Source organism: Aphanomyces astaci (genome assembly GCF_000520075.1).
Source record: "Aphanomyces astaci strain APO3 unplaced genomic scaffold supercont1.14, whole genome shotgun sequence".
NCBI lineage: Eukaryota > Oomycota > Saprolegniomycetes > Saprolegniales > Verrucalvaceae > Aphanomyces > Aphanomyces astaci.
The window spans coordinates 654,452-678,585 of record NW_009798277.1 but is presented as its reverse complement, the minus strand read 5'-3'; the positions used below and the strand labels follow the sequence as shown (position 1 = coordinate 678,585).

The window sequence follows — 24,134 nt, the reverse complement described above, 5'->3', positions numbered from 1 at the left end:
CGTTAGTTATTACTACGTAGTATTAATACTAGTAATAGCAACTGCAACTACTCCGGAGTATTATTACATCCTATAGGTGTTGTGTGTGATGTAATTGACAGATCCCCCACCCTTCTTTGGTTTCGTCTGTCGACCGACCCATTGTAACGAATAACGTTAGCCACAGACTAACGTTAAGTACTACATCATTCAGGCGTTACTTTGATATACCGGTATACTGTACTGTTCTCTGGATCATTCGGTGCGAAGCTCCGTCTAACGTCTAACGTGATGTAAAAAACAATCCAATTACTATAGTCATCCAGGGGGTACCTTACACACGTTACTGTCGCTGACTACACACGCCAAGGCTTTTGCTCAACCCCCCCGATGCCCCTCCGGTATCGGGAAATTCAGGCAGCCAAGTGTCAGTCGTGTGTGGAAACTTCTTGCCAGGGTAAAGTTAATGCCAGAGGAGTTGTCCCCCCAACAGGAAGCTTGCAACGAAATCGAACTCTTGTCAAAGCTAGTAATGTAAGTGTACTGCATAGTAACTTCTGCATTCGACAAACCCATAAATCTCGGAGGCAATCCTTGGGACGACGGCAAGATTAGCGCAAGACAAAAAAGCCCGAAGCTGGTTTCTGATGGTGAGCTACAGTCCAACATTAACGTTAGATGAGATCATGACATGCATTCCCTGCACCAAACACGCGACACCATATCGTTATTGGCACCGTTGCATATATATCCTGCGATAAGTTATCATATATACCTGTGAGAACTGATTTCTAGTACTACGTAGTAGTAGTACTAGTGCTACGAAATCGAAAATCTCATCGGCGGCCCGTAAGAGGTCTGAGTAGCACCCAACAACGATTCTGAACGCGAACAAACCCGAAGATTCCCTCGACATTTAACACCAATATGTACAGTACCTTCTTTATTAATAGAGACAAAATAGAAGCGTGCTGACGGGGCAACTTTGTGTGTACTATACCCCCTCTTCTGCATCTTAATTATAAGCCGCACGTGTATTTGTTGCGTGGCTGGCTGCCTTGAGCTCAGGACTTTGCCCTTTGCCGACTTTTTGTCATTCCGACCGGCCCATGGTTTCGCCATGAGATTCCTTCCACCAATGATCAGATGCCAAGTCAATTGTTCATTTTATTTGCGACATGGACCACGTGTGTGACTATGAGTAATTGAAGTAGTACTTTCCTATCGCATACTACAGTACTACTACCGATGACGGAAAATCGCAATTCTCAGATCTTCACCGTACCATAATGCATGGATCCTTCCAAGTACTAGTATGTGGGCCGTTGGTTTTCTGCACTTTGGATATGTTTTGCTAATCTGACACGCTTGTACGTATACCCAGTACGTTTCCTTTGAGTGCGCCGTACTGTAAGTTAGTACTACGTAGTACTCCCTCTGTATATCGAAGTGTGTACACCGGTTGGAAGGCTCCACGCCTTATACATGTTTGATTACAACATCCTTGAATGATGGACGACACGAGAGACAGCAGCCCCTGCCCATTCCCATGCTGAAACAAGCATACTAGTAGACATGAATAATCAACTCAACGATGTCCAAGGTAGCTAGCTAGCTAGCTATATTTGACAAGGTCTAGCGTAAATGGGAATTCCAATTCGTTCGCTGCGATCAAATTGCGTACCTTACAGTAGCTAGCTATCTTGCCAACAAGGCTGGTTCGATGTGACGAGCACGACGACAGTGTGGACTGGTTCAGGCAATCCCACCCACCACGTTTTTCTCCAGAGACGGAAAACCGAAACCAACAGACGCCACGACATTCGCGTGTGTGTGACAGTGTACATAGAGTACATTGCACAGTGTGGAGAATAATTCCCTCATTAAAACAGTCCCACTGTTGGTTTGACCTGAAATCCTGTTATTACATCCGGATACACCTCGTCTTGTAACCTGGAACTCGTTCCTACCCCCGGTGAGTACGTACGATGCTAATACCTGGGGTTAACAGCATCGCTAGTGGTTAGCTATCGCTTACCCATGAGATGCCCTTAACCCCTAGTAAGAGGTGAGGTGGTCTGAACATACAAAGTTCCCTATAAACCTAATTTACACAGTATGTCGGGTCAAAACAACAGTGGAACTGTTTTAATGTGTGAATTGTAGTACACGGTCCTGTAAGAGTAGAGTAACTTACTGTAGTACCCAACTGGTGCAAAGCGTCAAAGTGCTGTTGCGAGTATAATTCCCGTGAGAGAGCAACAGTTCCACTGTTGCTTTCGTAATCAGTTCCGTTCAAACGACCCTACAGTAGCTGGAATACATGTGCTGCTTTGGTGTATACACTGCATTTGATTATGACATACTCCAGTACTAATACTAGTAATAAGAACATGTGAAATGATTGCGTCAGCAACAGTGGAACGGTTGCTCTCAGGGAATCCTTCGTCAATTGTTGAGGCCGCTTCGTACGAGTTCCGTCACTCAAACAGGATGAACGCTGGTTCGTTCTGGACTTTGGCAGGTACAGGAAGGAGGCCATTCGACGTAACATTTGCAACGAATGGACTGCGATCGAAGCCAGCCAAGTACTTTGGCGCGTTCTCGCGCCACGTACTGAACCCCGTCCATGCCAAGAGGGAAGCGGATTTCTCGTCTGAAATCAAAACGAGGTAGTACTACTGTTGAAAGAAGAATCGGATACTGTACTTTCGATTATGGTGATACTGATATGCGCGACAGTTTGCTTGCAAATTCCACTCCCATGGCAACGGATGTTTTGTACACTACGGTCCAACTGAGCTCATGTTGAACTCAACATTCGACCGATCTCAGCGAACGACGGCTGCCACATTGTATTTATTGCCCCTTCACTACATACCTGGTCCTATTAATAGAACGTAGCAGAACTACAAAGTCGGAACCCCTGCCTGGACTTTAACACCAACGGTCGTGATGAATTTTTGATTCGCATTGGAATGAACATTCGTTGAGAACAACAGGACGAGCAGGTTGTGGGTTCAGTTTCCATTCATTGACACGTGTTCGATTCGAAGAATTCGCTTGGAAAAATCAACCAGGTTTTAGCAAATGGTTCTGCTGTGGTCTTCGTGGGTCTGGTTTTGATTGTTGGTATTGATCGATCGCACTTCCTGGCACGTGCACACAAGCCGCCCTGCTGCCGTCTTCCACTGCTTGACAATGACGAGCAACCCAGAAAGTGTTTGTACTTACAGTAGTACTATACAAATGGGATGTACACAACGCTAACAATGATGGTAACGGTGAGGACTTGCAACTCCGACCTTGATTGTCGCACACTGGAGATCTGAATGGATTTGACAGAACAAATGATCTGTTATACTATGCTGAGAGGAGGATAACTTGACATCTAACAAAGCAAGAGGGGGGAAGGGGAAATGTGCTTGTAGGCTTCCCAACAATACCAACACGCCAATGTCCACTATGTACTATATATATATCAATAGTACCACCGTGTAAAGTTAGTTGGTTGCTCCTTCCCCTTTGAACCCCCCTAACCGACTATGTGCAAGGCTATGTAATACCATGGCAAGCATACGTATCAATGTGAAAGCTACTTTCTACATACACACACATCGAAATATATGAGGGAGAAAGCAAACGCTTGGTAAATTAAGGGGGGCGTGACACCAATAAATACGACTACTCGCTACGACGACGACTGCACCAGTGGCTAGCTGCTGTAGCTAGCACTCCTTGTCAAACAGTGCGAGCAGGATTGAAATGTCTTCAGTGCTCCAGGCCAAGCTCATGCCCGGGACCAACTCGATGTCGTTGTCGAGCGAAAGTCGCACGAGGTCTTCGTCAAAGTCGCCCTCGGCTGAGGTGGTGGGGGTCTCCACGTCTGTGAGGGCTGCCATGGTGTCGTACATGTCTTGGTCTTCGAGGTACTCGACGTAGTCGGGCAGGGTCGGACGCTTGGCAGAGTACGGACTGTATCGCATTGCTATTTTCTTGGGGTGGAAGGCAGGGCCTTTGCATGCCAACGTGGTCATGGACGAGCGACTGGTAGTTTTCATCGCAATGGGCCAAATCGAGAAATGATGTGATCCACACGACTTCAGTGGCCAACGGCATAGGTGCCACTGGTAACTTTACGATGCCGCGAGGTGCAACTGTCTACAAACCAGACTGATGCCACTATCGCCACGTGGCTCGTCCCACTGTTGGAGTATCTGGCCACAGATACATCCTTTTTCACAACAACAACCACGTCCGAATAATTCAGGTTCGCGGAAATCAATCGAATTCGCCTTGGGTTTTGACAAGGGTACTTATAGTTGTAGCGTCGAGTGTACTATTAATAGTACTCCTATACTAGTACTACCAGGACTATACTAACTACACCTGTGTACTAGTACTATACACTATTAATAGTAACGCTGCCCATGTTGACGTCTGTAAGGTACTGTAGTACCACGTAGTATATCGAACAACATTCGATCGATCGCAGTCACTCTGCTTGTGCAAAGGCTTACGACTGTAGTACGTACTCCAGAGTACTATTAATACTACTACCGGTGCATGCTTCTACTCAGATGTGTGGCCACCGACAGCTAACCAATCGTACGTACAATCGTAAGGGTAGCTGAGCAAGCTATACATGTGGATGGGTTCACTCTGTACATTCACTCTGGGAGTTGGATTGGATTGGCGGGTAGATTTGGAGGCATGATTGGGGATTGGACTGATTGGAAAGTGGATGCATTCAGAGTATATGAATCTCAGGCAGGGCTACGAAGTTACTAAGCTTACTACCGGGAGTACATACTAGTAGTACCGGTACCTCCAACGAATAATCTGTGGTGGTAACCAAATAGTTCAGCCAATTTATTGCTCGAGAAACGTTAGGACTGTAAAGGTCCACCATTAACATTAGGCACACATATACTTAGTAACGCTATGTATGTATAGTGACGTTTATTCGCGTGTATCAGTTAGCTAAGGAATCTTTTGCGCCTACAGCTATGTAGCGGACTTCGCATACCGGGTACATCGAACGTTTGACGTCTGGGTGCTGGGGGATGGTTGGTTGGGCATGCGGCGACGATCATATATGTATTGACTAAAATAGTTATAGTAGTAGTGTGATATTTGTTGCAAAGTGATTTTACACCGCAAAAACAGGAAAGCATGCAAGTTTGCAAGTTACATGTACTACGTAGTAACTTTATGTTTAGTTCGAAGGTACAGTACTGTACTACTACGGAGTACTAGTACTATTAATAGTAGTTTTAATAAGTGTAGTACTACGTACTAGTACTGTAGTACTTTGTTTTGGAATTCGAGTCGTGGTGTTGGAATGGAAAGTCACTTTGCAACACTGTCACCAAGGCAACCTAAACGGGCGAAATCAGAGTTGGATTTGCAGGAAACGCAGCAATCTACGTGGGGGGATAGGTGGGGGCCAATACCAATACAGTGAAGGCGGATGGATTTACCAGGTAACGTTATGTGTTCCTTTCACGTGTTGTGCAATCTGTGAGGATCACAGACTAATCGGATCATTGGACAGGCCCAATGTGTTACCTATGCAACCATGTTTGCCCTATTAATAGTATGATTCAGCGTGGAAGGACTACCGTATTCGTCAATTGCAGTCAACTCACGACCCCCCCCTTCGAGCAAAGTTTGGGTTGATTCAGAAGCTTGCCTGTGAGGAGGCAGACTCTTGCTGGAAGTGTGGCTGCAGGCATGTGATGCACGTACAGTACATATGTACATGGAGTTCTTCCTCCCTTACACATTTCCTCAAACTTTGACGACTACCGTGTACTATCAGTTTCAGCAGATGCACAGCTCACTCTAACCGATCACATGCACTTGGTAAAAAACTCTATCCGTGTACAGTACTGTAATCGAGTTCTATCAGCTGACCATGGCCACCGTCTATGAATTGTTAAACCCATTTGTGTTAGTTAACCTACTTGTCGCGAATCGTGTTCAATTTCCTATTGATAGGAAGTGGAGCGAGCGTTGATTTTTCCCCATTTTTTGGAATGTCTCTGGAAGTTCGAAATATCGTGCAACTTCGTCGCATCTCTTGGCGTGAATATTTGATGCCCAACATGCAAGTTCCTGTCAATCCCTTCAGCCGCTCGCATGACGACGGGCAAAGATTCGTCCAACTCTCCCCCCCACCTTTCGCTAGCCATCAGATCACTTTCGTATTTGGTGGGTGCACATTGAATATTCTTCTTTACACGTCATCTGGTCGCCAACCGTTCGACATTGAACTTCAATGTCACTCCAGAATGTTGCTTCGTCGCAGGTCCAGCGTGGTACTAGTACGAGATAGTAATACTAAACGGGATTATAGGCAGTAGCGCACCGGTGCGCCGTGTTGCCTCTTCACGACACTTTGATCACCTGTTTTTGTCCACCACCGGCCACCCAATCCACTTTTGCAGGACATTTCATCGAGTGGTTCTGTGAGCTCGCACTGCCATGGCATATACTAGTACTAGTACTAGTATTAGTTATTGCACACATATCGATTGTTGGCTCCGTTAACAACGTACACACCGTGTACGACGACGATGGAAGCGTGGGTGAGAGATTGCATATATGAAGCGGCTTGACGTAACTTCTCGCGCCCCGTCGCGACGATGATCTGAGTGGTGCAACTGTACAGGGTGGACATGTGAGCAACGAGTCGGTTTTACCAAACGATGTTCCTGTACAACCAAGTGACAAATTAATGACGTGTTGAAGGATGGTGCACCAGCATCATGTCTTCCCACACACGACAGCCAAGACCGCAATGGCCGCAACTACTCTGCGATACACACGGATTTCCGAGCTTACCCACACATAGTGTACATCCTTCCGTCAGCAGAGTGCTGGCATCAACACTTGCCATGTGATAGATTCGACGGCCGCATTCTGGTAACGCTGCGAATATTTGGCGGCTGTGCTGTGCAATCATGGGGCAAGGTGCGACCAGCTTGGACTGGGCATACGGTTACAGTAGTTTACGACTTCCTGTTACAGTAACGTAAATTTACTGTGAACCACAACGACCTTTCCACTGCACCGTCGAAAATCTGCAGGAATCCTCCACCGATTGTCAGTGAATGATGTCCACTTCCCTGACTAATACACACACAACTTGAATTTAACAGGTCAAACCTCTTACTAATATATACTATTAATAGTACACCGTAATACGAAGTACTACGTAGTACTAGTATTGGGGGAGGCAATACTGGTAAGGTTATAGGAATAATTCACTTCGAGTAATATGCAGCTCGATTTACCACCTGTAAATGTCGGGGAAATGTTTTCCAGACTGACAGTGTGCACCCTTGGTCTACTATTAGTATCCAAGGAAGGATAATCTACTAGGACGTACTACTGGAGTATTAATAGTAGTAACGTACTTTGAAGTTACTACGTAGTACTGTAGTATTAATACTAGTAGAGGGTGATTTTGCAAATACTACTGTAGTATGTCAATATCCAAGTGAAATTTTAGTACAGTAACGTTATTGCCGATTTTCTTCAAATTTCCCAATTGTCCAAATGGTTCGTTCTACTGAGCACAAACCGTGCTGAGACATCTGATTGGTTATTATCCGCTTCGCCCTTTCCGGTAGAAATCCAAATTGTATTGTAGCCAATCAGCGACAAGTAATTGAGGATTGACCAATGGAGAGATTGCGACCCGGGTCCGGAAATTCATATTGTGCTTTCCGGTAGAACTTGCCAATTGTGAGCCATTTTTGGACCTGGAACCACCCGTAGTAAATGAGTAGCGTGAACTCTCGATGATTAGCCGAAGTTTCGATGATAGGCCGAGCAGGTTAACCCAATAGAAATCCAGATTTCATTTGATTGGATAAAATTGATCACTTCAAAACATAATACCTTCTATTACCTTATGAAGCATTGTTGTTGAAATTAGTCAAATTTGCCTCCAATATACGATACTTGTGTAAACATTTTATTCCTCTATAAATTGGTTTTTGAGCATGCAACATCTCAACTACTAGTACACTGTACTCAATAGTTCACGTTAGTTAGTAGTATTATAACACACACAATACAAACACCAATGTTTGTTTTGATATCGACACGGTGTCCTTGTGATGCTGTAGTTCCACACCAAGAGAGGGCCACAAGAGAGCAAGGGGTCTTGACATAAATACAACGTTACTACTACTGCTTCCTAGTCGAGTTTTCATTCGAATGAAAATTCACCGCTGGTTACATGCGATACAGATCGTGTCGCAGGTGTGCGAGGGCGGTCAAGAGCGTGTGCTACAACACACCCTCATCAAATAAAGAGGAATGGAAAGGAGGGGGCACCTTGAGCGGCGCCGACAATGACAGGTCGAACTCATCTTCGGTCAAGAACGCAATGCTACCGAGCGTATTGAACCCTCGCTTCTCCAGGGACCGACCGAACTCGACCAATTCTGGACTGCGCACGCTCATCCAGTGGATCACTTCGCCTTCTTTGTACACTACACCTCATGAAGGTAAGACTCTTTGTGATGAGGTCGTGACCCGCACACCTGAATTCACGACCTTGGCCTGCTCCTTGGCTGCATCGATGCGCAGTCGGATTTTGTTGGGGCTGCAGCTCAACGGGGCGGCTGCACCTGACGAAGTTGACGCTTCGCGATGGACTTCATCCATGTCCAAGGCAAACGCAGCCGACACGATGCTTGGCATCCTGGTTGTCCTCGGAGCTCTCGGGACGACGAGCTTAAAATATGTCAGATCTGTGAAACGGTTCAAATCGAGTACTATTCTTAGATCGAACATTATAACAGTTATATAATATTGTACATTGAATTTTTCAGATGCGTCGTTTCTTGAAGAATCGATTTTGATTGGCTTGTACTTACGAAACAAAGGTATTTTAGCCAATTAGAAGTTGCTAAATGGTTCAGAGCGAATATAATTGGTTATCGAAAGTCTAGCAGAAGTGACATGACAATCCCCAACTGTTACAGGTGACATTAACGAACGCATGATATCGCCAAGGCACTACAGAGCGAGAAACGAGGATGCGGTAGGAGATATACAGCCTGCATCACCAAGTAACGACGAGTCTGAAACCTAGCTAAGAACCTCACGTGGAATAAAACCTCTACGTTAGATCTTGCATGCATCGAGTGGGCTCGTCCACGCTGCTTAAATGTCGTCAAATTCAAACCCGCAGTCGTCGTCGTCGCCTGCGCCGTCCATGTCCACGCTTGTTTCGTTGATGCGCGCGTTGTCGGGAAGTTCGCCGTACGCTTTTAAACTACGTGCTTCGTCCGCGTTGTACTTGTGGATGATGTCAACCTTGCCATCTTGGTATTCACGCAACGACACCAACACAATGTCCCCGACACCGACCCACACCTTCTTGCGCATTTTACCGCGAATGTGTCCGAGACGAGTCACCCCGTCGTAGCAGTACGCTTCCAAGCGACCGTTCCCCAACATGCGCAGCACTTGGGCGTATTCTACGACGGACGATGGATGAGTCGATGCTTTTTCCCGTAGGGAGATGGAGCATACACATACCTTGGCCATCTTCCTTGAACTCCAACTCACGCTTGTTCTCTTCAACGTCGCCCTTCCCTCGGCGACGGTTCTTGCCGCCCTTGCCCTTGGCCTTGTTTGCCGAAGACATCCTGCTTTCAAATGATTTCCCGACCACCAATTGGCCTCTTTTCTATTTTCAACCCTCCACGGTGATTGGTCGAAATGAAATGACCTGGCATACAAACACCAAGACACAATAAAACAAACGACAACGACCAACACTCAGAATACCTTTGTTTGTTTAATGAATAAAACGCACATCGCGTTGACGTTTAAGTACTTGGAATGGAATTTACATTGTTAAACGCACGGTTAAGTACTCGGAATGGAATTTTCAGGCACAGAATAAATAAGGACTGTAATGCAGGTGCAAAGTGTACATTTGGCTACAGTACCAAGCTTGGCTACACCACGTAACGCAGCCAGCGCGTACGATATCATATATACCATGACGAACGATTAACCAACAGCTCCATGGACACTTGAGTCACGTGACTTTAAGCCTACACGAGTAGGTAGGTACATGTAAATTTAGTTGACAAGGGGGTATGAATAAATAGTTAGTCAAGCGTTAGTTGTTTACTGGGTTGTTTGGTTTGGGAGGGTGCCAATAATGCCTCCCGGAGCAAGTACTTGAGTACGTGCCACGTCATTTTTACGGCGTCCATGCCCGTGGATTGCTACATACAGTAGTATATAGGTGAAACTCAACTTGGGGACGTTTTGAGGCTAAATATAGCCCCACCGCGTCGATTCTGCCAGCCACCAGCCGCATCCGCATCAGCGTCCGTCGCTGAGCCTTGACCATGGGCATCGTCTACGTGTACTCGGAGGACCACTGCGGGTCGTCGACGTGTCTGTTGCTTGATGTGTGGTTCGTGGTGGGCGTGGTGGTGGCGTTAATTGTCGGGTCCTTACTCGTCATGTTCGTGCGGCGAGGCAACATGCTGCGACGGAGGCACAAAGTTGAGATGGACTTGACGAACCGCAACAACGAAAGCATGATTCGGAAGGATGTGGACCAGGCGCAGATCCAAAGTCGCAAGAACACAGACAAATCGGGCTATCAGTTTCTCGAGGCACGGAATGGCATTGCCAGCTTTCTCGGCAAAACCAAGCGGAAAACCACGTACATCGCGTCATATTTTCGTGTCTACTGAATGATGGACAACGAGAACACATATACATACATGGGGCTTTAGGGCCAAAGAACTGCGGGCAGAAGATATGTTTCAGAAGCCCACGTACGAAGAAAGAGCCGTGATGGCCGTCGCTCCGTCCGATATGCGTGTCAAGCAAGAAGAAGACAAGCTTCGCAAACTCACGTCGATGCGCCGGTACGACGATATTGTGCACCGTGATTGAGAGGGGTAAGTTTTATTGTGTGTGGTTAGGGTGAGCATGACGGCTCAGTCCAACGTGAGCTTCAAAGTCGCCGATAACGTGTTTGCGTCCGTGTATGAAGTCAAGTTGCCCGAGGTGCATTTGGTCAAGCAACTGGCCATCGGGCCGTTCTCAGAAGTGTACGCCGGCGTGTGGCGCGGCACCAAAGTACGTTGGTCTCGCACTGTTGACTTTGCATACAAATTTCAAGTCAACACTATTAAAATTTGTGTTGCATTCTGGTGTAGGTCGGCGTCAAGCTCCTCATGCCCAAGGAAACGTATCAGGAAGGTGTGGAAGAAGCTGTCAAGAACTTTCGACGGGAAATTTGGGTCATGAGTCGGCTGGACCACCCGAATGTCCTCCAACTCATTGGCGCGAGTTTAACCTCGAGTTGTTATGTGTTGATTATGGAATACATGACTAACGGTACAATTGTCATATCTTTAAATATTCACTATATATGTCATCTTTATATATTTACTATATATGCCATCTTTAAATATTCACTATATATGTCATCTTATAAATATTCACTATATTTTTTTAATATTATATTCATTGTATAACTATATACCATATATATATCAATATTTCGGGTGTAGGGTCGCTGTACGAATATTTGCGCGACACAAAGAACATCCTGCCGTTGCAATTGATTCTCCATTGTGCCCAAGATATTGTGCGTGGCATGCTCCACGTCCACGAGCACGACATCTTACAAGTAGGCAGCACATCCTTGTCCTTCTCGTCGTCGTCGTCTACTTAATCGTTTGTTAAACTATTAATAGCGAGATTTAAAGACCAAGAACTTGCTCGTGTCCGACCACTTGGTCGTCAAGGTATCCGATTTTGGCCTCTCTCGATACAAGGACAAAATGTACGGCGAGTACACGTTTGTAGGCACCCCCTTTTGGTACGCCAATCATAATACGTACGCCCAACGACGTTTTTATTCGTATATTATTTTTTAAAAATGACACGGGTTTGCATTCGTATTTATCATGCGATTCTTTCAAGGGCGGCGCCCGAAGTCATCCGGCACGACAATTACACCGAAAAAGCTGATGTATACAGGTACACAACTCATTGCACTTGTTGGAGTGACTACACAAAACACGGCGGTAGCTTTGGGGTCGTGCTGTGGGAACTCATCGAACGCACGGACCCTTATACAGGCATGAACCCCCTGCAAGTGCCCTTGCTGGTGTGCCAGGAAGGACTGCGGCCGTCGAATTTTAAGAACCCCGCGCCCGACAATTACGTTGCGCTCATGCATGAGTGCTGGGACGGGGACATGGACAAGAGGCCGAGTTTTGCACATATTTACCAGCGATTACACGGCATTTCCGTGCAGTACCAGCAACAGACGGACCTCGTCGTACGTATCCGTGGTTTTGGGGATACCCTATCGTGGTTTTATCGTCCGTGATTCCTGTATTTCGACACGGAGGTTTTCAATGGCGTAATATATATATATATATATTTATTTGTATTTAACCTTCAACCTCGTTGTGCTATTTTTCAACTGTTTACAAAAGATGCAGTATATGTATGATTGATTTGGTACGAATTTCCAGACCCCTCCCATTGGTCACCATCTGAAAGTCCTCTTTGCTGATTGGCTACATTATTTTGTGCTTTCTGCAGAGTAATCGGGAAAACCAATGAACTTTCGCGGCGAGGTTTGGAACGAATTGGGAATTTCATATTGCTCAAATTTGGACTTTTGTGCTGATTCTCCAAATTTATCGATCGATTGATTCATTTGTACGTAAAAATCGTGGTCCTGTGTCACAGTAATTTCATTCACACACTCTCATTTGATGTTGAAGTGGTCGAAGGGTGAATTTGATTGATTGGCTACTTGATCAGTGTGCTGGGTTTGGATTGGTCGTAGTATATCGATTGTCTGTCGATGTATTTGGTTCATCTGCTCATGATTCGATTGAGCAGCAGAAGAACTCCACAGCAATTTCGAATCGACAATAATAGTATTCATGGTGTTTGCAGGCGGCGCCACTGGCCACGGAGAAGCTGAGCGACCTGGCGGCACACGTCAACCACGCGAGGCGGAGGGCGAGTGTGGTGGGAAAGCACGACTTCGAGTGCTCTCACGAGGCCATGATCAAGAAGATTCCCATCAAGCAGAGCCGATCCAAGACTGGCAGCACCCTTGTCACCACCGAGCAGATCAAGACGCTGCGGAAAACGTACCTACGGGGCAAGCGGTAGAAACAACCACACTAATTATAGGCACAATAGACACTCACTCTCTTCACCACCACGGGGACGTGAACCAACTGATGGCCGTTCGATTCAAACAAATATTCAAGTGTACTATCGTTGAGTTTTGGGATTATAATTGCTATAATAGTTACGTTATTAGCATAATCAGGCACACAAAACACTTACTTTGAAGTCTTACCGGTATTAATACTAGTATACGTGTATGTGTTAACGGTAGTTAAAGGTCGTTCGTTCTACTAGTATGATAACGTTATTCCCACAAGTTACTTTCGCTTGTGATTATTATTGTGCTTTTCGCCCAAATTGGCAAGTTTGGGGGATTGTTGAAATCGCCAACAAATCGATCAAAGCAGTATGATTGGCTATAAAGAATCGAGATAGCAATATGATTCGCTATAAAGAATATGCAGTCACAAAAGGTACCCCTTGATTTTTTTTAGTTTCCCCATGCTATTACAGTATTAATAATAGTAATGTCAGCCCAATGATGCTGTGCTTGAATGAGCAACGACGATGTCGAGGCTATTGACTCCGTTGTAGAAAGCATTGCATTTGCAAAACGACGTATAAGACGAAGGACGGTGGCATAATGCTGCATGTGTGATTTTGTTAACTAAGGGATCTTCTTTTCGACGACGGCGGCGCCGGACGGGTCTGTGGCAAACATTTCAATGTGCTGCACCTTGGGCAAGCCCCACGACGTGGTGGACGTGACAAACACGCGGTTCAACTTGCATCCGGGAACACCGTTGATGTCAGTGTGCGCAACAGGCTTGCCGTCCACGACATGGAGCTCAATCACCTTGTCCGGCAGGGACGCCAAGATGACCTTGTACGAACCGGCCTTGCCTTCCCAGGGGGTCACGGCAACTCCGTACGCCGTGTTGCGTTCAATCATGTTGAGGCCTTCGCGGCCCACGGGGTTGTTTTCAAACATGATCCAGTCCACAGTCAACGGGTCCTTGGCGTCAATCACTCCGTCGACGTGGTTCGCGGCGTAACTCACGACGTTCTTGTTCTTGTTGCGGTGGATGACGAACACAAGGTTGGGCTCGTGCGTAGCGCGGACATGCTCCACGGGGTCGTGCTCTACCTTTGCGTAGTCGGCCATGTTCTTGGAGTTGTCGTGGGAAGGAAGCGTCCAAATGGAAAATGACAACGTCGGACCAGTGTGCGGCGAATCCGGATAAGCCTCCGGATATCGTGGCGTTTCAACTCCCTTCAGTATAGAAATGCCAACGGGATGCTGAATATAGCTCGATCTTTTACCGTAAATCGCGATACGTTATACCTTATCGGGTTAAAGGCCTAAATACCACCCGTAGAACTTTAGGAAGGAGCGTTCTTTTCACGTTACAGTCCAACTGTAAGGTTAACGCAATTCACGGCGCTCCATCCGAAGTCGTGCAGTACAACAGTACACCAAGCTCGACGTTATAGAACGCAAACGATGAGTTTTGATTGAGGGCGACATGGTTTTGGTCTACATGAGTTTAATTTCCCCGACATACTACTTGTAATGTTTACTCTTATGAATGCCACGATCGATCGATATACGGTGAGTTGGTTGCGTACATTGTAGTGCGTGCGGACTGAATCGAATTGCCTAATGTTAGTAAGCGTGTTACTACTAGGACATACTAGTACTGCAGTTAGTACACACATGTATATAATATACATACTATTAATAGTGCAATAGGCACTTCAGAAGCGAGCCACGTTGGGTATTCTTTTCTTGCCATGGTTGCCACGTGGATCGCATGACCAAATACCCGGTGGATGTCGCCCAAACAACAGGTTTTTTAATTTTAACCACGTTGAAGTTTGAGTTTACAATCACTCCATCTTGCTCTCCTTCATCTTGCTTTGCCAAAATCAAGGCGCCAACCCGGGCACTTCGTTTGCAGGTCTAATATGTAATGCATCGATTGGCCTTATAGTGAGTCCATGAGTTCACGCAGCTTGAAGAGGTACAGCCGACCCCCAAGTACCGACGTTTACTCGAAAATAGTATGCTCACACTTCGTTGACCCAACGTTGCGATGTCCGGATAACCATCCGCTGATTGATGTTATCCGGATAATCAACCCTAAAATGTTCCTTCAGCCGCGCCGTGCCGCAACCGAGTTCAACGGGTATGCGGTAGGTCATGAAGGGTATGCGTGGAGGCTCATAGGACATTGGTATGGCAGGTGGAGTTCAGTCCATTCCATGAACACTGGGTAGCAGTGGGCACGGCTCAGTACTTTGGGATCATTGGCAATGGCCAAACGGTGGTGATGGAACTGCTGCCCGACGGGTCGCTCGCTACGGTACCCACAAGCATGCACGCACGACGACGTCGTGGTTCCTCATCAATTGACGTGACAGATGCGCTCGTTTGACACCCAAGATGGCGTGTACGACGTTGCGTGGAGCGAGACCCACCCGAACCAACTCGTGGCTGCGTGCGCGAACGGCCACCTCAAGCTGTTCGATGTGACGACTAGCGACAACTTTCCGATCCAGTCCTTTGCCGAACACACGAACGAAGTGAGCGGCGTGAACTGGGGGCTCGTGGACCGGACGTCGTTCGTGTCGGCGTCGTGGGACCACACGATCAAGCTGTGGCACCCCCAGCACCCCGCATCCATGCAAACATTGCGCGGACACACTGGACCCGTACGACACAACCATCCTCCTCTCCTTTGCTACCATCCTCTCCGATACCATAGTGTTGTCATATCTTGTTGCTTATCGTTAATGTAGTACTACAGACTCTACCTACCATTGATTGTGAACGATCGAAACGTAAGTGCATATAGGTGTACAACGCGGTGTGGTCGGCTGTCGAGGCGTCCCACGTCGCATCGTGTTCTGGCGACGGCTCCGTGCGCCTCTGGGACTTAAAAACCCCCGGTCGGCCAGTATGCGACATCGCTGCCCACGCCCACGAAGTGACAGCGTTGGACTGGAACAAGTACAACCCCACGCAAGTCGTGTCAGGATCTGTGGACACCTCGTTGAAAGTGTGGGTACGTACGTGGCACGCTCCCGTGCAAGCATGCCTTGTATGGATGGATATAGTAGATTGTCCTTGTATCCCAACTCCATCGATCGATCGATTGCAACGCTGACTGAATGTTGTAAAAATTGACCAGTTTCGTACGAATATAAGTCACACGCTATTGTGAATTCGCTACAAACTTCGAAAAAATTTCGCATGGTTTGCAGAATCAATATTGAATCACGCTGGAGTTGTGATTGGTTGAATATACTTGTCCTTTCGAGCCAATCAAATCCACTCAAAAATGGATTTGTAGCCAATAGTGTCGATTCGAGATGATTCGATTCGACGGGGTCTCGAAATTCGTATCGAATATACCACAATACTTTGATGTTGAATGGTTGAAGCGAGGACTGGATTTGATTGGCCACTTGCATTCGCATGTCGAGTTTGAATGGAAACTCTATAATGACCACCCGTAGTACTTTTTTAACTTTTGTTTGACGGTATTATTTAGTTTTTCAAATTGCAGTAAAACATGTAATTGTTATAAAAGCTCATAATTTATTAAATTATGGAATAAAACATAATACTTCAATTTTATATGTGGATTTTGATTGGTTGTACGTATATCGATTGTCTGTCGATTTATTATTTGGTTATTCTGCTCATTCGATTGAACACTCCACTTCAATTTCGAATCGACTTGACGATATCTATTCCTCGAAGCTCTCCAATATATATATATCAATTTAAATATATATCAACATAAATATGTATATATTTGTGAATTTATCCCCCCGAATTCGACTTATATATATATAAATATAAATATATATCAACATATATATGTATATATATATATATACATCTATCCCCCCGAATTCGACTTGTGGACATATATGACGGACGTCGTAAATAGTCTTCCAACTCTTGTTCCACTGTCTGTTTTTGGTGTTGTTAGTATATTACCCATTTCAACGACAAACAACTAACGATGAGTATCAACTAACAACTAGGACATTCGAAACCCGTCGGTGGAAGTGCGGCAGCTGCGCGGCCATCAGCACGCTGTCCGCCGTGTGAAATGCTGTCCCCATGACGAGTATGTCGTGGCTTCCACGTCATTCGACATGTCCGTGCGACTGTGGAACGTCCGCGCCGTGCATCCCCACTTGGTACGTAGAATAGTTAGTCCCTCCGTTTAAGGACCTCGCTTGACATGTGGAGCGCTCATAACTTTCTGACAGCAATGTGCTGCCGCCCACCATTCCGAGTTTGTGCTAGGGCTGGACTTTAGTTTGTTTGTGCCAGGTACGATGTCGACATGTAGTAATAGTAGTAGTAGTAGTTAACGCTGATTTAGGACTGGTAGCGTCGTGCTCGTGGGACCGCAGCGTCGTAATGTGGAACTACACGGGAGGCCCTCCCCCATCAACCCCCCGACAAGTCAAAGGATAAAACCCCCCAACGAACTCCACAGCGTTGGTTAGTTGATTCGTTTGAAATAGCCTCGAGTAACGGCACCACCAATACTACTACTACTACTACTACTAGTAGTACCCTCTGGTATAAAAACCGGATCGCGATACAAAGCAGCGATAATAGCATATGACAACCTATGCAACGAACGATACCAGTTGAAGATGTATTGATTAATCCCTTACTCCAACGACATGTGGACATGAGAACCACTAACTACTACTACGTACTAGTAGTACTAGTACTAGTATTGTCATTTTACCCAAAGTTTGGACTTTTGGGCTGGTTCGCCAACTCTATCAATCGATTCTTTGCACTGACTTTTATGCTTAAAAATCGTCCAGTGTCACATTAAATTAAGTCACACACTAATTCAATGTTGAATTCGTGGAAGAGTGGATTTGATTGGCTACTTGATCAGTGACCTGGGTTTTGATTGGTCATATATCAATTGTCTGCCGATTTGGTGCTGCTCATTCGATTGAGCGACTAATTTCGAATCGACTTGACAATAATACACTGCTGTATACAACACATTCCAAAACAACAAGAACGTTGCTTAGCTTGACATATTCCTCTCGTGCTAGTAACCTAAACGTGTGTGATAAAGTATTTTTCCTCTTAATAGTATGTCGACGAAATGTGGTGCAAAAAACTAGAGCTTCTGGGGCTCGGTCGGGTCGAAATGAAACATGTCGGCGCAGGCTGCCCACAACTTGTCCAAGTCGGCGTCCGTGTAGCCCGTGCCACTCAGCGGCATTTCCGTCGCGACTGGTTCACGATCCAAGTAAAACAACCCCGACGAGGCGCCGCCTTGGTCCGACACACACAGCCATGTGGCCGTGTCCGCGGCCTGGTGCGCGTCGCGCATGAGGTGGCGGTGGCGCTTCGTAAAACCTTCCAGAGCCTGCTCCGTGCCGCTCGTAATGGCCCACCCGGGGTTCATCGCGTGGAATGCCACGCGGGTCGACGCCAGCGGGAACCGCCTCACAAACTGGCGCGTAAGGGCGACTTGGCACTTTTTAGCTTGGCCGTATGCCATCGTGCCGTCATATTTGCGCGATGTGTAGGCGGGCCCGACCCCGCGGACGTCGTCCGTGTCGAGCGAGACCAGGAACTGTCCCCCGCTTGACATGTTGACCACCCGGCCGACGTCCGGCGCCGCTTGAAGAAGCGGCAACAGCCGCGACGTGAGCAAGTACGTACCCAGCAACGCCACCGCGCGACTGCTCTCAATGTTGTCCTCCGTGATCACTTGCTTGTCCATGAGCATGCCAGCGTTGTTTACCAACCCGTGCAGCACGCTAGTTTGGGACGCAAACGAGTCGGCAAACCGGTGCACTTCCGACATCTTGCTCAGGTCGGCGATGTGCAGGTGGACGTGGTCGGCGGACGGCGCGAGCTTGGCCACGTCCTGCTTGGCTGCTTCGCCACGGTCCGGGTTGCGACAGACCATATGCACGTGCGCCCCCGTGGCGGCAAGCTGTTCCGCGACCGCCTTCCCGATCCCGCTGTTTGCGCCGGTTACGATAAAGTGATGGCTCGACAGGTCCTTTGTCGGTGCGGCGCTCGAGTGTTTGGCCAGCATCTGCTCATATCCACGGACGCCGTACCGCGACCGGCCTTGGAAGTACCATTGGACGGAGGCCAGGATCGAGTACGCCATGGCCAAAGCGAGTTGAAGTGTGACAACTCCATGATCGTTTCTTTTACATTAACGACGGTTGGAAGGCCGGAGAAGTCTATATGAGAGTGAATGTAACGACCTGCATTCAGCGATGACCTTTCGTCGCCAAGATCGTCACATTGCATGCAAAACTTCGCGTTGAGCACAGCAATGTGTACTCTGGAGTAGTACTGCTAAAGTCAAGTCAGGCCGGCACTATGCCGAGGTTTGGACATGCATATCGATACCATCCAACCCCACCATTGGAAATGCAATGGTAAATTCCACACTACGTTTCAAGTACGAATCGCAGTCCCTGACATCACTCACAGTGGCCTTGCAACTTTACGCTAAAGTGTATAAATCCTGTCAGATATCGTCGAAGACGTCAAAAGTACAAGGCGTTGGTTGTGGACTCTTGTCAACAACACAAATTGGCACATTTCGAGTGCAATAATTCCAACTTTTCAGTAACGTTGAAGGAAGAAATCCACTCTCAAAACAAACCTGTGAAAATGTTGAAGTGTTTACTACTCCGAGTATAATAGTAACGTTAACCCTATCGGACGAAAGTGATTTCAAAGCAAGTGTCGATGGATTCAGTAGTCTCACTCGACCATCGCAATACTAGAAATATACCTATAGGACACGGCTCCATCCCCCGATGTTCTAGCACATCTAGCACAACTTTATTACATTCACTCTCCACTGCCTATCACAATAGCTCAACAAGGTCCACACTTGGCACGTCCACGTGCTCTTCGTTAGCTCCCTTGCTGAAGTGCATCCCCATCATGCCCATGAAGACAACGATCTCGTCTGACAGAAGGTCCACGGGCTCGACTGGTGTCGTGAATGTTGCAGGTGCAGGCACAACTGTTGGGAGTAGTAGGCGGGATACGTGACGGTGTGCATTTTGCTTGCGCTGGGCCATGACTCGCTTGAGTTGGCGCATTTTTGCATCGGATTTGCATTGGATTTTGTTGTGTCGAACCCGGTGGACCTCGCACAACGTGTGGGGCTCCCCCGTGCGTTTGAGAGTGCGCTCGTTGGGGCACCGACCTCCTTTGTACTGGCACTGGCCGCGATATGGGAGCATCGTAAGGTTCACGTAATGCTAACGTCGCGAACACAAATGAAAACGACGATCGTCGGTTCGTACAAGGAACAATCGAACGCTCACAGGAAACTTTTCCAATTCTATACTAAAAAATCCCCTGTAGAAGCCCTGGATTTATGAAATCCAGGAAATTAAAGTACCATGTTGTGTGTGCCGCATTTCCAAGTCGAATTGAACCTTACGCCATCCAACGCATGCATGGCGCGAGTTTCTGGAATACGTCCAAAGGGCTTTCACGTACACATTCCGAACTACCGTACAGTAGTAGCTAGCCAACATCAGTGTTAACGTTACTACTACATTATGTCCACGAAAGTCGCGATTTCTTCCGGGAGCAGCTCCACGATGGGCACGGAATGCACTTTTTTTATTAGGAGTACCTTTCGATTGTGGGGGGCTGGGGGGTCGGAGTACATTCTTTTGCTTGCGCTGGGCCAACACTCGCTTGAGCTGTGTCGGATTTGCATTGGATCTTGTTGTGGCGGACGCGGTAGGCCTCGCACAGCGTGTAGGTCTCACCAGTGACCCACACACTTTGTCAGTTGGGGCACACGCCGCCCTTGTATCGTCCGTCATTGGCCACAATATGATTGGACAATGGTTTGAGACTAGGCCAAGGCGAAGGTGAAGGCGACTCAGAATTGAATTTCCTCCAGTTAACGTTACGACTGTACTAAGACTGACTGGTAGAAGGGCGACTTGGTGGAATGATCCAAATCATTTACGCCAGCGAAATGGCGAGTAGTATTTGACATATAAACATCGAAAGTGAGTGAAAAGTTGAATGGTGCGAAATGCAGTTTTGACCATGGCTATCAAAGCGTGGGCACATTCAGAAATGCAGGTGACTTGGCAGTACTTGAATTAGTCTACTCTTGACACTTTCCACTGCTTCGTGGTCTAGTGAATTGGTATACCTCGTTCCCTATCAAGACAAACAACACATGGCAATAATCCATGTACTTATGTGACCGAAACAATAGCACAAATTGCCAGGACTGGTGGCCAAAAACGTCAGCACGAACGGTCAGCAGCTGCGGCGGCGTTACGTGGAAAACCAGCTCGTGGATTGCTTCAGTGGGACAAACTCACATGTCATATACATACACGCGTACAGTGTAGTACACTCACATTTTGAAGTTCTCGCTCAATTGTGTGCGGTTAGGCAGTATATTCCATATCGAACACGGACGGGGGGAAACCGCAACTGTTAGCATGTGGAGACAAATCCTGGCCAACGTTTTCAAAGGCCTGTGTAGTAACGTAGTTCAGTGCAGCCAACGACAGGATACGCGATGCCAACTGGGATTACAACACCTATCGCTTCATCTTGACCATTTCTAACCAAAGCACTTGATGTGTTTCCATGGCACGACGTGTACAGATCTAGACTTATTTCCTCATAAAGCCCCCAGGGGCCGTCCACTTTCTCTCGACGGGTTTGAGGATCTGAAAACTACACAGAAGCGCTTCGTCCAGCACCATCATGGCGCCGGCGTTGTTGAACTCGCCGCAGTAGTTTGGTGCGCTGAAGATCGTCACGACCTTTCGTCCGCCAAAGAACTCGTACCCGTCTTCCACGACCTGATGGGCGCGACAGATCATATCGAGGTCGTGTCGCTTGAGAAATTGGACGACCACGTCCACGCCAAAGGTGTAGCTGATGCCGCGGTCGTTCTCGCCCCAGCCGAGAATGTTAGCCTCGGGGTCGGCCCACAAGAGGTCAGCGAGGAGACCTGTCTCGGGCATGGGCGCCGGTCGCGCGAGCCGAGTAATCTGCTGCATGTCCAGGAGCTCGGGGGAGAGCCCGCCGTGCATGCAGAAAATGCTCTGTTCGACGATGGCGGCGACGGGAAGGCAGTCAAAGGTGTCGCAAAACATCTTCCATAGCTTGACGTTGTACCGGCGCTTGCATTCGTCGTGGAACCCGTACAGACGATTCACAGACGAGTCTTCGTGGTTGCCGCGAAGGAGGAAAAAGTTGTCGGGGTATTTGATCTTGTACGCAAGCAGCAGCGCGATAGTCTCGATGCTTTGCTTGCCGCGGTCCACGTAGTCGCCAAGGAAGAGGTAGTTGGAAAGGGGAGGAAACCCGCCGAACTGGAAGAGACTTAGCAGGTCAAAGTACTGGCCGTGGAGGTCGCCGCAGATTTTGATAGGCGCGTCCAGGTCGAGCAGCATGGGCTGCGCCATAAAGCACTTCTTCGAATGCACACACAGGTACCTCAGCTCCTCTTCTAGCAAGTTCACCTGCTTTCCTGGCCGCGCCCCACGCACGCTTAGCAGTTTGTCCACGATCACATCGACATTCACTTGGTCCGATGCCATGACAATGTCGGCGAATGCAAGTGTCTGAGGAATGTGCCGTCACGAAATGCCATTGGCTATCAAGTTTACCTTTTAGCCAATGGAAGTTCTTATCCAACGAATCCGGATAATGTTTTATTCCATCCGAAATCCACCTTACCGTAGGTGAGACCAAAGTAAATTGGATGAGTGTGGTGAAGAAAGGAATTTGGACGGAGCATGTCGATGCGGCGTCAGGGGTAAGTTGCTCGTGTGATGCGGGATGCGACGTCTAAGAGTAGATCGTTGATCGCATATAGCGCTCATATTACTTCAACCTGGTTCACGGACGAAGCTACTGGGAGTTACCGGAAGAGCTGAAAGCTACGGTCATGCGACCTCTGGTCGAAGTAAACGCTGCTGCTGCTGCAGCCGACGTGGCGCGTGACGATACAATCGGGGACGACACACCAGCTCTATCGCGTCCATCTCAAGAAGAATGCGTTTCAACTGAACCATCCGCTTCCCGTGCATCTTTGATCGATCCGAATGCCGAAGAGACATTTTCAAGTCGGATTCAACAAGCCATGCAGCGCCAAGAGGAACAACGACGACACCAACATGACGAACATAGATCACGCTCGTAACAAATATGTCGCAAGGTGGTAATAATGTGACTTCAAGTCTTGTAAGCCTACTGGACCGAGTGGTCTACTGCCCAGACGGTGCCATCAACGTGCTGCCTGTGTGCCTTCGATGGGGATTTGCCTAGGGGGAACAAACATCCTCATCTGACATGGATACATGTGAAGGAAAGCGCACCTTGTATTGCCGCAGCCGTTCGTCGAATGATGTTGGGACGAGGGTGGCGTCGCTTGTAGGCGGCGGCGCCGGATTTGATGGGTTCAAGTCGAGTAGTTCCCGAATGAACGAGATCTTCGAGAGAAGGAACTTCCACACTGTGATCCATCCCAGAGACAAGGTCACCAGCAAGATGCAGATAGCGCCAAACACATACACCCCGCGAGTCACATACTCGTCCATCGTGTCCTACTTCGTCGGTAAATGCAGAATCCAACTCGGACAATTAATATTCATTTGGATAGGTATATTGCGAAAGCCAATCAAACAGGTCCATTTCAAATAAATCACAAGTATTTTAACCAATCCATTTCCTCAACATCTGCCACAGTAGGCATTTGCCCTAAAAGTGATTATTATCGCGGGGTCACCGGATTGGCTATAATTTGAATACATGTCATGAAACACTAATATAATTACATGTAGCTCCATTCTCACTGGGGGTAGGATAGAGTCCCAAGTTACAGGGTACGAGAGGCTAAATGCTAGTGATGAGAAACATGTCTATATCAGGGGATGTGTAGTGTACAATACAC

General features: G+C 47.4%; 11 protein-coding genes across 16 annotated transcripts; 3 read left to right on the top strand and 8 right to left on the bottom strand.

The window, feature by feature from the left end:
* Window positions 1-3,608: 3,608 nt before the first annotated feature.
* Window positions 3,609-4,051, bottom strand: H257_07000 (hypothetical protein). The gene has a single exon (XM_009832409.1). The coding sequence runs from the start codon at window positions 4,038-4,040 to the stop codon at window positions 3,708-3,710; it is 333 nt and encodes a 110-aa protein (XP_009830711.1). The 5' UTR covers window positions 4,041-4,051; the 3' UTR covers window positions 3,609-3,707.
* Window positions 4,052-8,098: 4,047 nt separating this feature from the next.
* Window positions 8,099-8,761, bottom strand: H257_06999. Of its 2 annotated transcripts, XM_009832407.1 has the most exons (3): window positions 8,541-8,761; window positions 8,332-8,489; window positions 8,099-8,283 (listed from the first exon to the last, which is right to left on the bottom strand). In XM_009832407.1, the coding sequence occupies exons 1-3, from the start codon at window positions 8,698-8,700 to the stop codon at window positions 8,230-8,232; spliced, it is 372 nt and encodes a 123-aa protein (XP_009830709.1). In that variant the 5' UTR covers window positions 8,701-8,761; the 3' UTR covers window positions 8,099-8,229. The 2 variants fall into 2 exon arrangements, with proteins under 2 accessions (XP_009830709.1, XP_009830710.1); XM_009832408.1 differs by having other exon boundaries at window positions 8,099-8,489.
* Window positions 8,762-8,873: 112 nt separating this feature from the next.
* H257_06998 (eukaryotic translation initiation factor 1A, Y-chromosomal) lies at window positions 8,874-9,674 on the bottom strand. The gene is made up of 2 exons (XM_009832406.1): window positions 9,544-9,674; window positions 8,874-9,482 (listed from the first exon to the last, which is right to left on the bottom strand). The coding sequence occupies exons 1-2, from the start codon at window positions 9,650-9,652 to the stop codon at window positions 9,166-9,168; spliced, it is 426 nt and encodes a 141-aa protein (XP_009830708.1). The 5' UTR covers window positions 9,653-9,674; the 3' UTR covers window positions 8,874-9,165.
* Window positions 9,675-10,298: 624 nt separating this feature from the next.
* Window positions 10,299-13,283, top strand: H257_06997 (TKL/DRK protein kinase). Of its 3 annotated transcripts, none has more exons than XM_009832404.1 (9): window positions 10,299-10,693; window positions 10,767-10,901; window positions 10,959-11,115; window positions 11,196-11,238; window positions 11,553-11,671; window positions 11,739-11,863; window positions 11,968-12,024; window positions 12,076-12,328; window positions 12,961-13,283. In XM_009832404.1, exons 1-9 carry the CDS (start codon window positions 10,371-10,373, stop codon window positions 13,180-13,182), a joined length of 1,434 nt encoding a protein of 477 aa, XP_009830706.1. In that variant the 5' UTR covers window positions 10,299-10,370; the 3' UTR covers window positions 13,183-13,283. The 3 variants fall into 3 exon arrangements, with proteins under 3 accessions (XP_009830706.1, XP_009830705.1, XP_009830707.1); XM_009832403.1 differs by having other exon boundaries at window positions 11,196-11,376; XM_009832405.1 differs by having other exon boundaries at window positions 10,299-10,901; window positions 11,196-11,376.
* Window positions 13,284-13,622: 339 nt separating this feature from the next.
* H257_06996 (hypothetical protein) lies at window positions 13,623-14,412 on the bottom strand. Its single transcript, XM_009832402.1, has one exon. The coding sequence runs from the start codon at window positions 14,306-14,308 to the stop codon at window positions 13,811-13,813; it is 498 nt and encodes a 165-aa protein (XP_009830704.1). The 5' UTR covers window positions 14,309-14,412; the 3' UTR covers window positions 13,623-13,810.
* Window positions 14,413-15,106: 694 nt separating this feature from the next.
* On the top strand, window positions 15,107-17,737 carry H257_06995 (hypothetical protein). 3 transcript variants are annotated; one of them, XM_009832400.1, is made up of 8 exons: window positions 15,107-15,167; window positions 15,209-15,332; window positions 15,390-15,509; window positions 15,568-15,858; window positions 16,002-16,211; window positions 17,203-17,361; window positions 17,434-17,497; window positions 17,550-17,737. In XM_009832400.1, exons 3-8 carry the CDS (start codon window positions 15,477-15,479, stop codon window positions 17,642-17,644), a joined length of 852 nt encoding a protein of 283 aa, XP_009830702.1. In that variant the 5' UTR covers window positions 15,107-15,167; window positions 15,209-15,332; window positions 15,390-15,476; the 3' UTR covers window positions 17,645-17,737. The 3 variants fall into 3 exon arrangements, with proteins under 3 accessions (XP_009830702.1, XP_009830701.1, XP_009830703.1); XM_009832399.1 differs by lacking the exon at window positions 15,107-15,167 and having other exon boundaries at window positions 15,284-15,339; XM_009832401.1 differs by lacking the exon at window positions 15,107-15,167 and having other exon boundaries at window positions 15,284-15,339; window positions 15,390-15,858.
* Window positions 17,738-18,199: 462 nt separating this feature from the next.
* H257_06994 (hypothetical protein) lies at window positions 18,200-19,374 on the bottom strand. The gene has a single exon (XM_009832398.1). It carries the CDS (start codon window positions 19,329-19,331, stop codon window positions 18,321-18,323), a length of 1,011 nt encoding a protein of 336 aa, XP_009830700.1. The 5' UTR covers window positions 19,332-19,374; the 3' UTR covers window positions 18,200-18,320.
* Window positions 19,375-20,046: 672 nt separating this feature from the next.
* H257_06993 (hypothetical protein) lies at window positions 20,047-20,430 on the bottom strand (the record flags this gene model as incomplete). Its single annotated transcript, XM_009832397.1, has 1 exon — window positions 20,047-20,430. The coding sequence occupies one exon, from the start codon at window positions 20,428-20,430 to the stop codon at window positions 20,047-20,049; it is 384 nt and encodes a 127-aa protein (XP_009830699.1).
* A 1,307-nt stretch (window positions 20,431-21,737) lies between these two features.
* H257_06992 (serine/threonine-protein phosphatase PP1) lies at window positions 21,738-22,816 on the bottom strand. The gene has a single exon (XM_009832396.1). It carries the CDS (start codon window positions 22,777-22,779, stop codon window positions 21,844-21,846), a length of 936 nt encoding a protein of 311 aa, XP_009830698.1. The 5' UTR covers window positions 22,780-22,816; the 3' UTR covers window positions 21,738-21,843.
* Window positions 22,817-22,943: 127 nt separating this feature from the next.
* Window positions 22,944-23,434, top strand: H257_06991 (hypothetical protein; the record flags this gene model as incomplete). The annotated part of the gene is made up of 2 exons (XM_009832395.1): window positions 22,944-22,997; window positions 23,058-23,434. 2 exons carry the CDS (start codon window positions 22,944-22,946, stop codon window positions 23,382-23,384), a joined length of 381 nt encoding a protein of 126 aa, XP_009830697.1. The 3' UTR covers window positions 23,385-23,434.
* Window positions 22,997-23,806, bottom strand: H257_06990 (hypothetical protein). Its single transcript, XM_009832394.1, has 2 exons — window positions 23,560-23,806; window positions 22,997-23,505 (listed from the first exon to the last, which is right to left on the bottom strand). Exons 1-2 carry the CDS (start codon window positions 23,779-23,781, stop codon window positions 23,449-23,451), a joined length of 279 nt encoding a protein of 92 aa, XP_009830696.1. The 5' UTR covers window positions 23,782-23,806; the 3' UTR covers window positions 22,997-23,448.
* Window positions 23,807-24,134: the final 328 nt, after the last annotated feature.

Bases quoted from the DNA above. Each gene is read 5' to 3' on its own strand.
- H257_06995 (XM_009832399.1), top strand. From the start codon at position 15,292: ATGTTCCTTCAGCCGCGCCGTGCCGCAACCGAGTTCAACGGGTATGCG. The intron at 15,859-16,001 runs GTACGACACAAC...AAGTGCATATAG, and splicing joins TGCGCGGACACACTGGACCC to GTGTACAACGCGGTGTGGTC. The intron at 17,498-17,549 runs GTACGATGTCGA...ACGCTGATTTAG, and splicing joins CTTTAGTTTGTTTGTGCCAG to GACTGGTAGCGTCGTGCTCG.
- H257_06992 (XM_009832396.1), bottom strand. From the start codon at position 22,779: ATGGCATCGGACCAAGTGAATGTCGATGTGATCGTGGACAAACTGCTA.
- H257_06997 (XM_009832403.1), top strand. From the start codon at position 10,371: ATGGGCATCGTCTACGTGTACTCGGAGGACCACTGCGGGTCGTCGACG. The intron at 11,116-11,195 runs GTACGTTGGTCT...ATTCTGGTGTAG, and splicing joins GCGTGTGGCGCGGCACCAAA to GTCGGCGTCAAGCTCCTCAT. The intron at 11,864-11,967 runs GTACGCCAATCA...GATTCTTTCAAG, and splicing joins TTTGTAGGCACCCCCTTTTG to GGCGGCGCCCGAAGTCATCC.
- H257_07000 (XM_009832409.1), bottom strand. From the start codon at position 4,040: ATGAAAACTACCAGTCGCTCGTCCATGACCACGTTGGCATGCAAAGGC.
- H257_06999 (XM_009832407.1), bottom strand. From the start codon at position 8,700: ATGCCAAGCATCGTGTCGGCTGCGTTTGCCTTGGACATGGATGAAGTC. The intron at 8,490-8,540 runs GTGTGCGGGTCA...CATGAGGTGTAG, and splicing joins GGCCAAGGTCGTGAATTCAG to TGTACAAAGAAGGCGAAGTG. The intron at 8,284-8,331 runs GTGCCCCCTCCT...GGTGTGTTGTAG, and splicing joins CATTGTCGGCGCCGCTCAAG to CACACGCTCTTGACCGCCCT.
- H257_06996 (XM_009832402.1), bottom strand. From the start codon at position 14,308: ATGGCCGACTACGCAAAGGTAGAGCACGACCCCGTGGAGCATGTCCGC.
- H257_06994 (XM_009832398.1), bottom strand. From the start codon at position 19,331: ATGGCGTACTCGATCCTGGCCTCCGTCCAATGGTACTTCCAAGGCCGG.
- H257_06998 (XM_009832406.1), bottom strand. From the start codon at position 9,652: ATGTCTTCGGCAAACAAGGCCAAGGGCAAGGGCGGCAAGAACCGTCGC. The intron at 9,483-9,543 runs GTATGTGTATGC...CGTCCGTCGTAG, and splicing joins GTTCAAGGAAGATGGCCAAG to AATACGCCCAAGTGCTGCGC.
- H257_06990 (XM_009832394.1), bottom strand. From the start codon at position 23,781: ATGGACGAGTATGTGACTCGCGGGGTGTATGTGTTTGGCGCTATCTGC. The intron at 23,506-23,559 runs GTGCGCTTTCCT...TGTTCCCCCTAG, and splicing joins AACGGCTGCGGCAATACAAG to GCAAATCCCCATCGAAGGCA.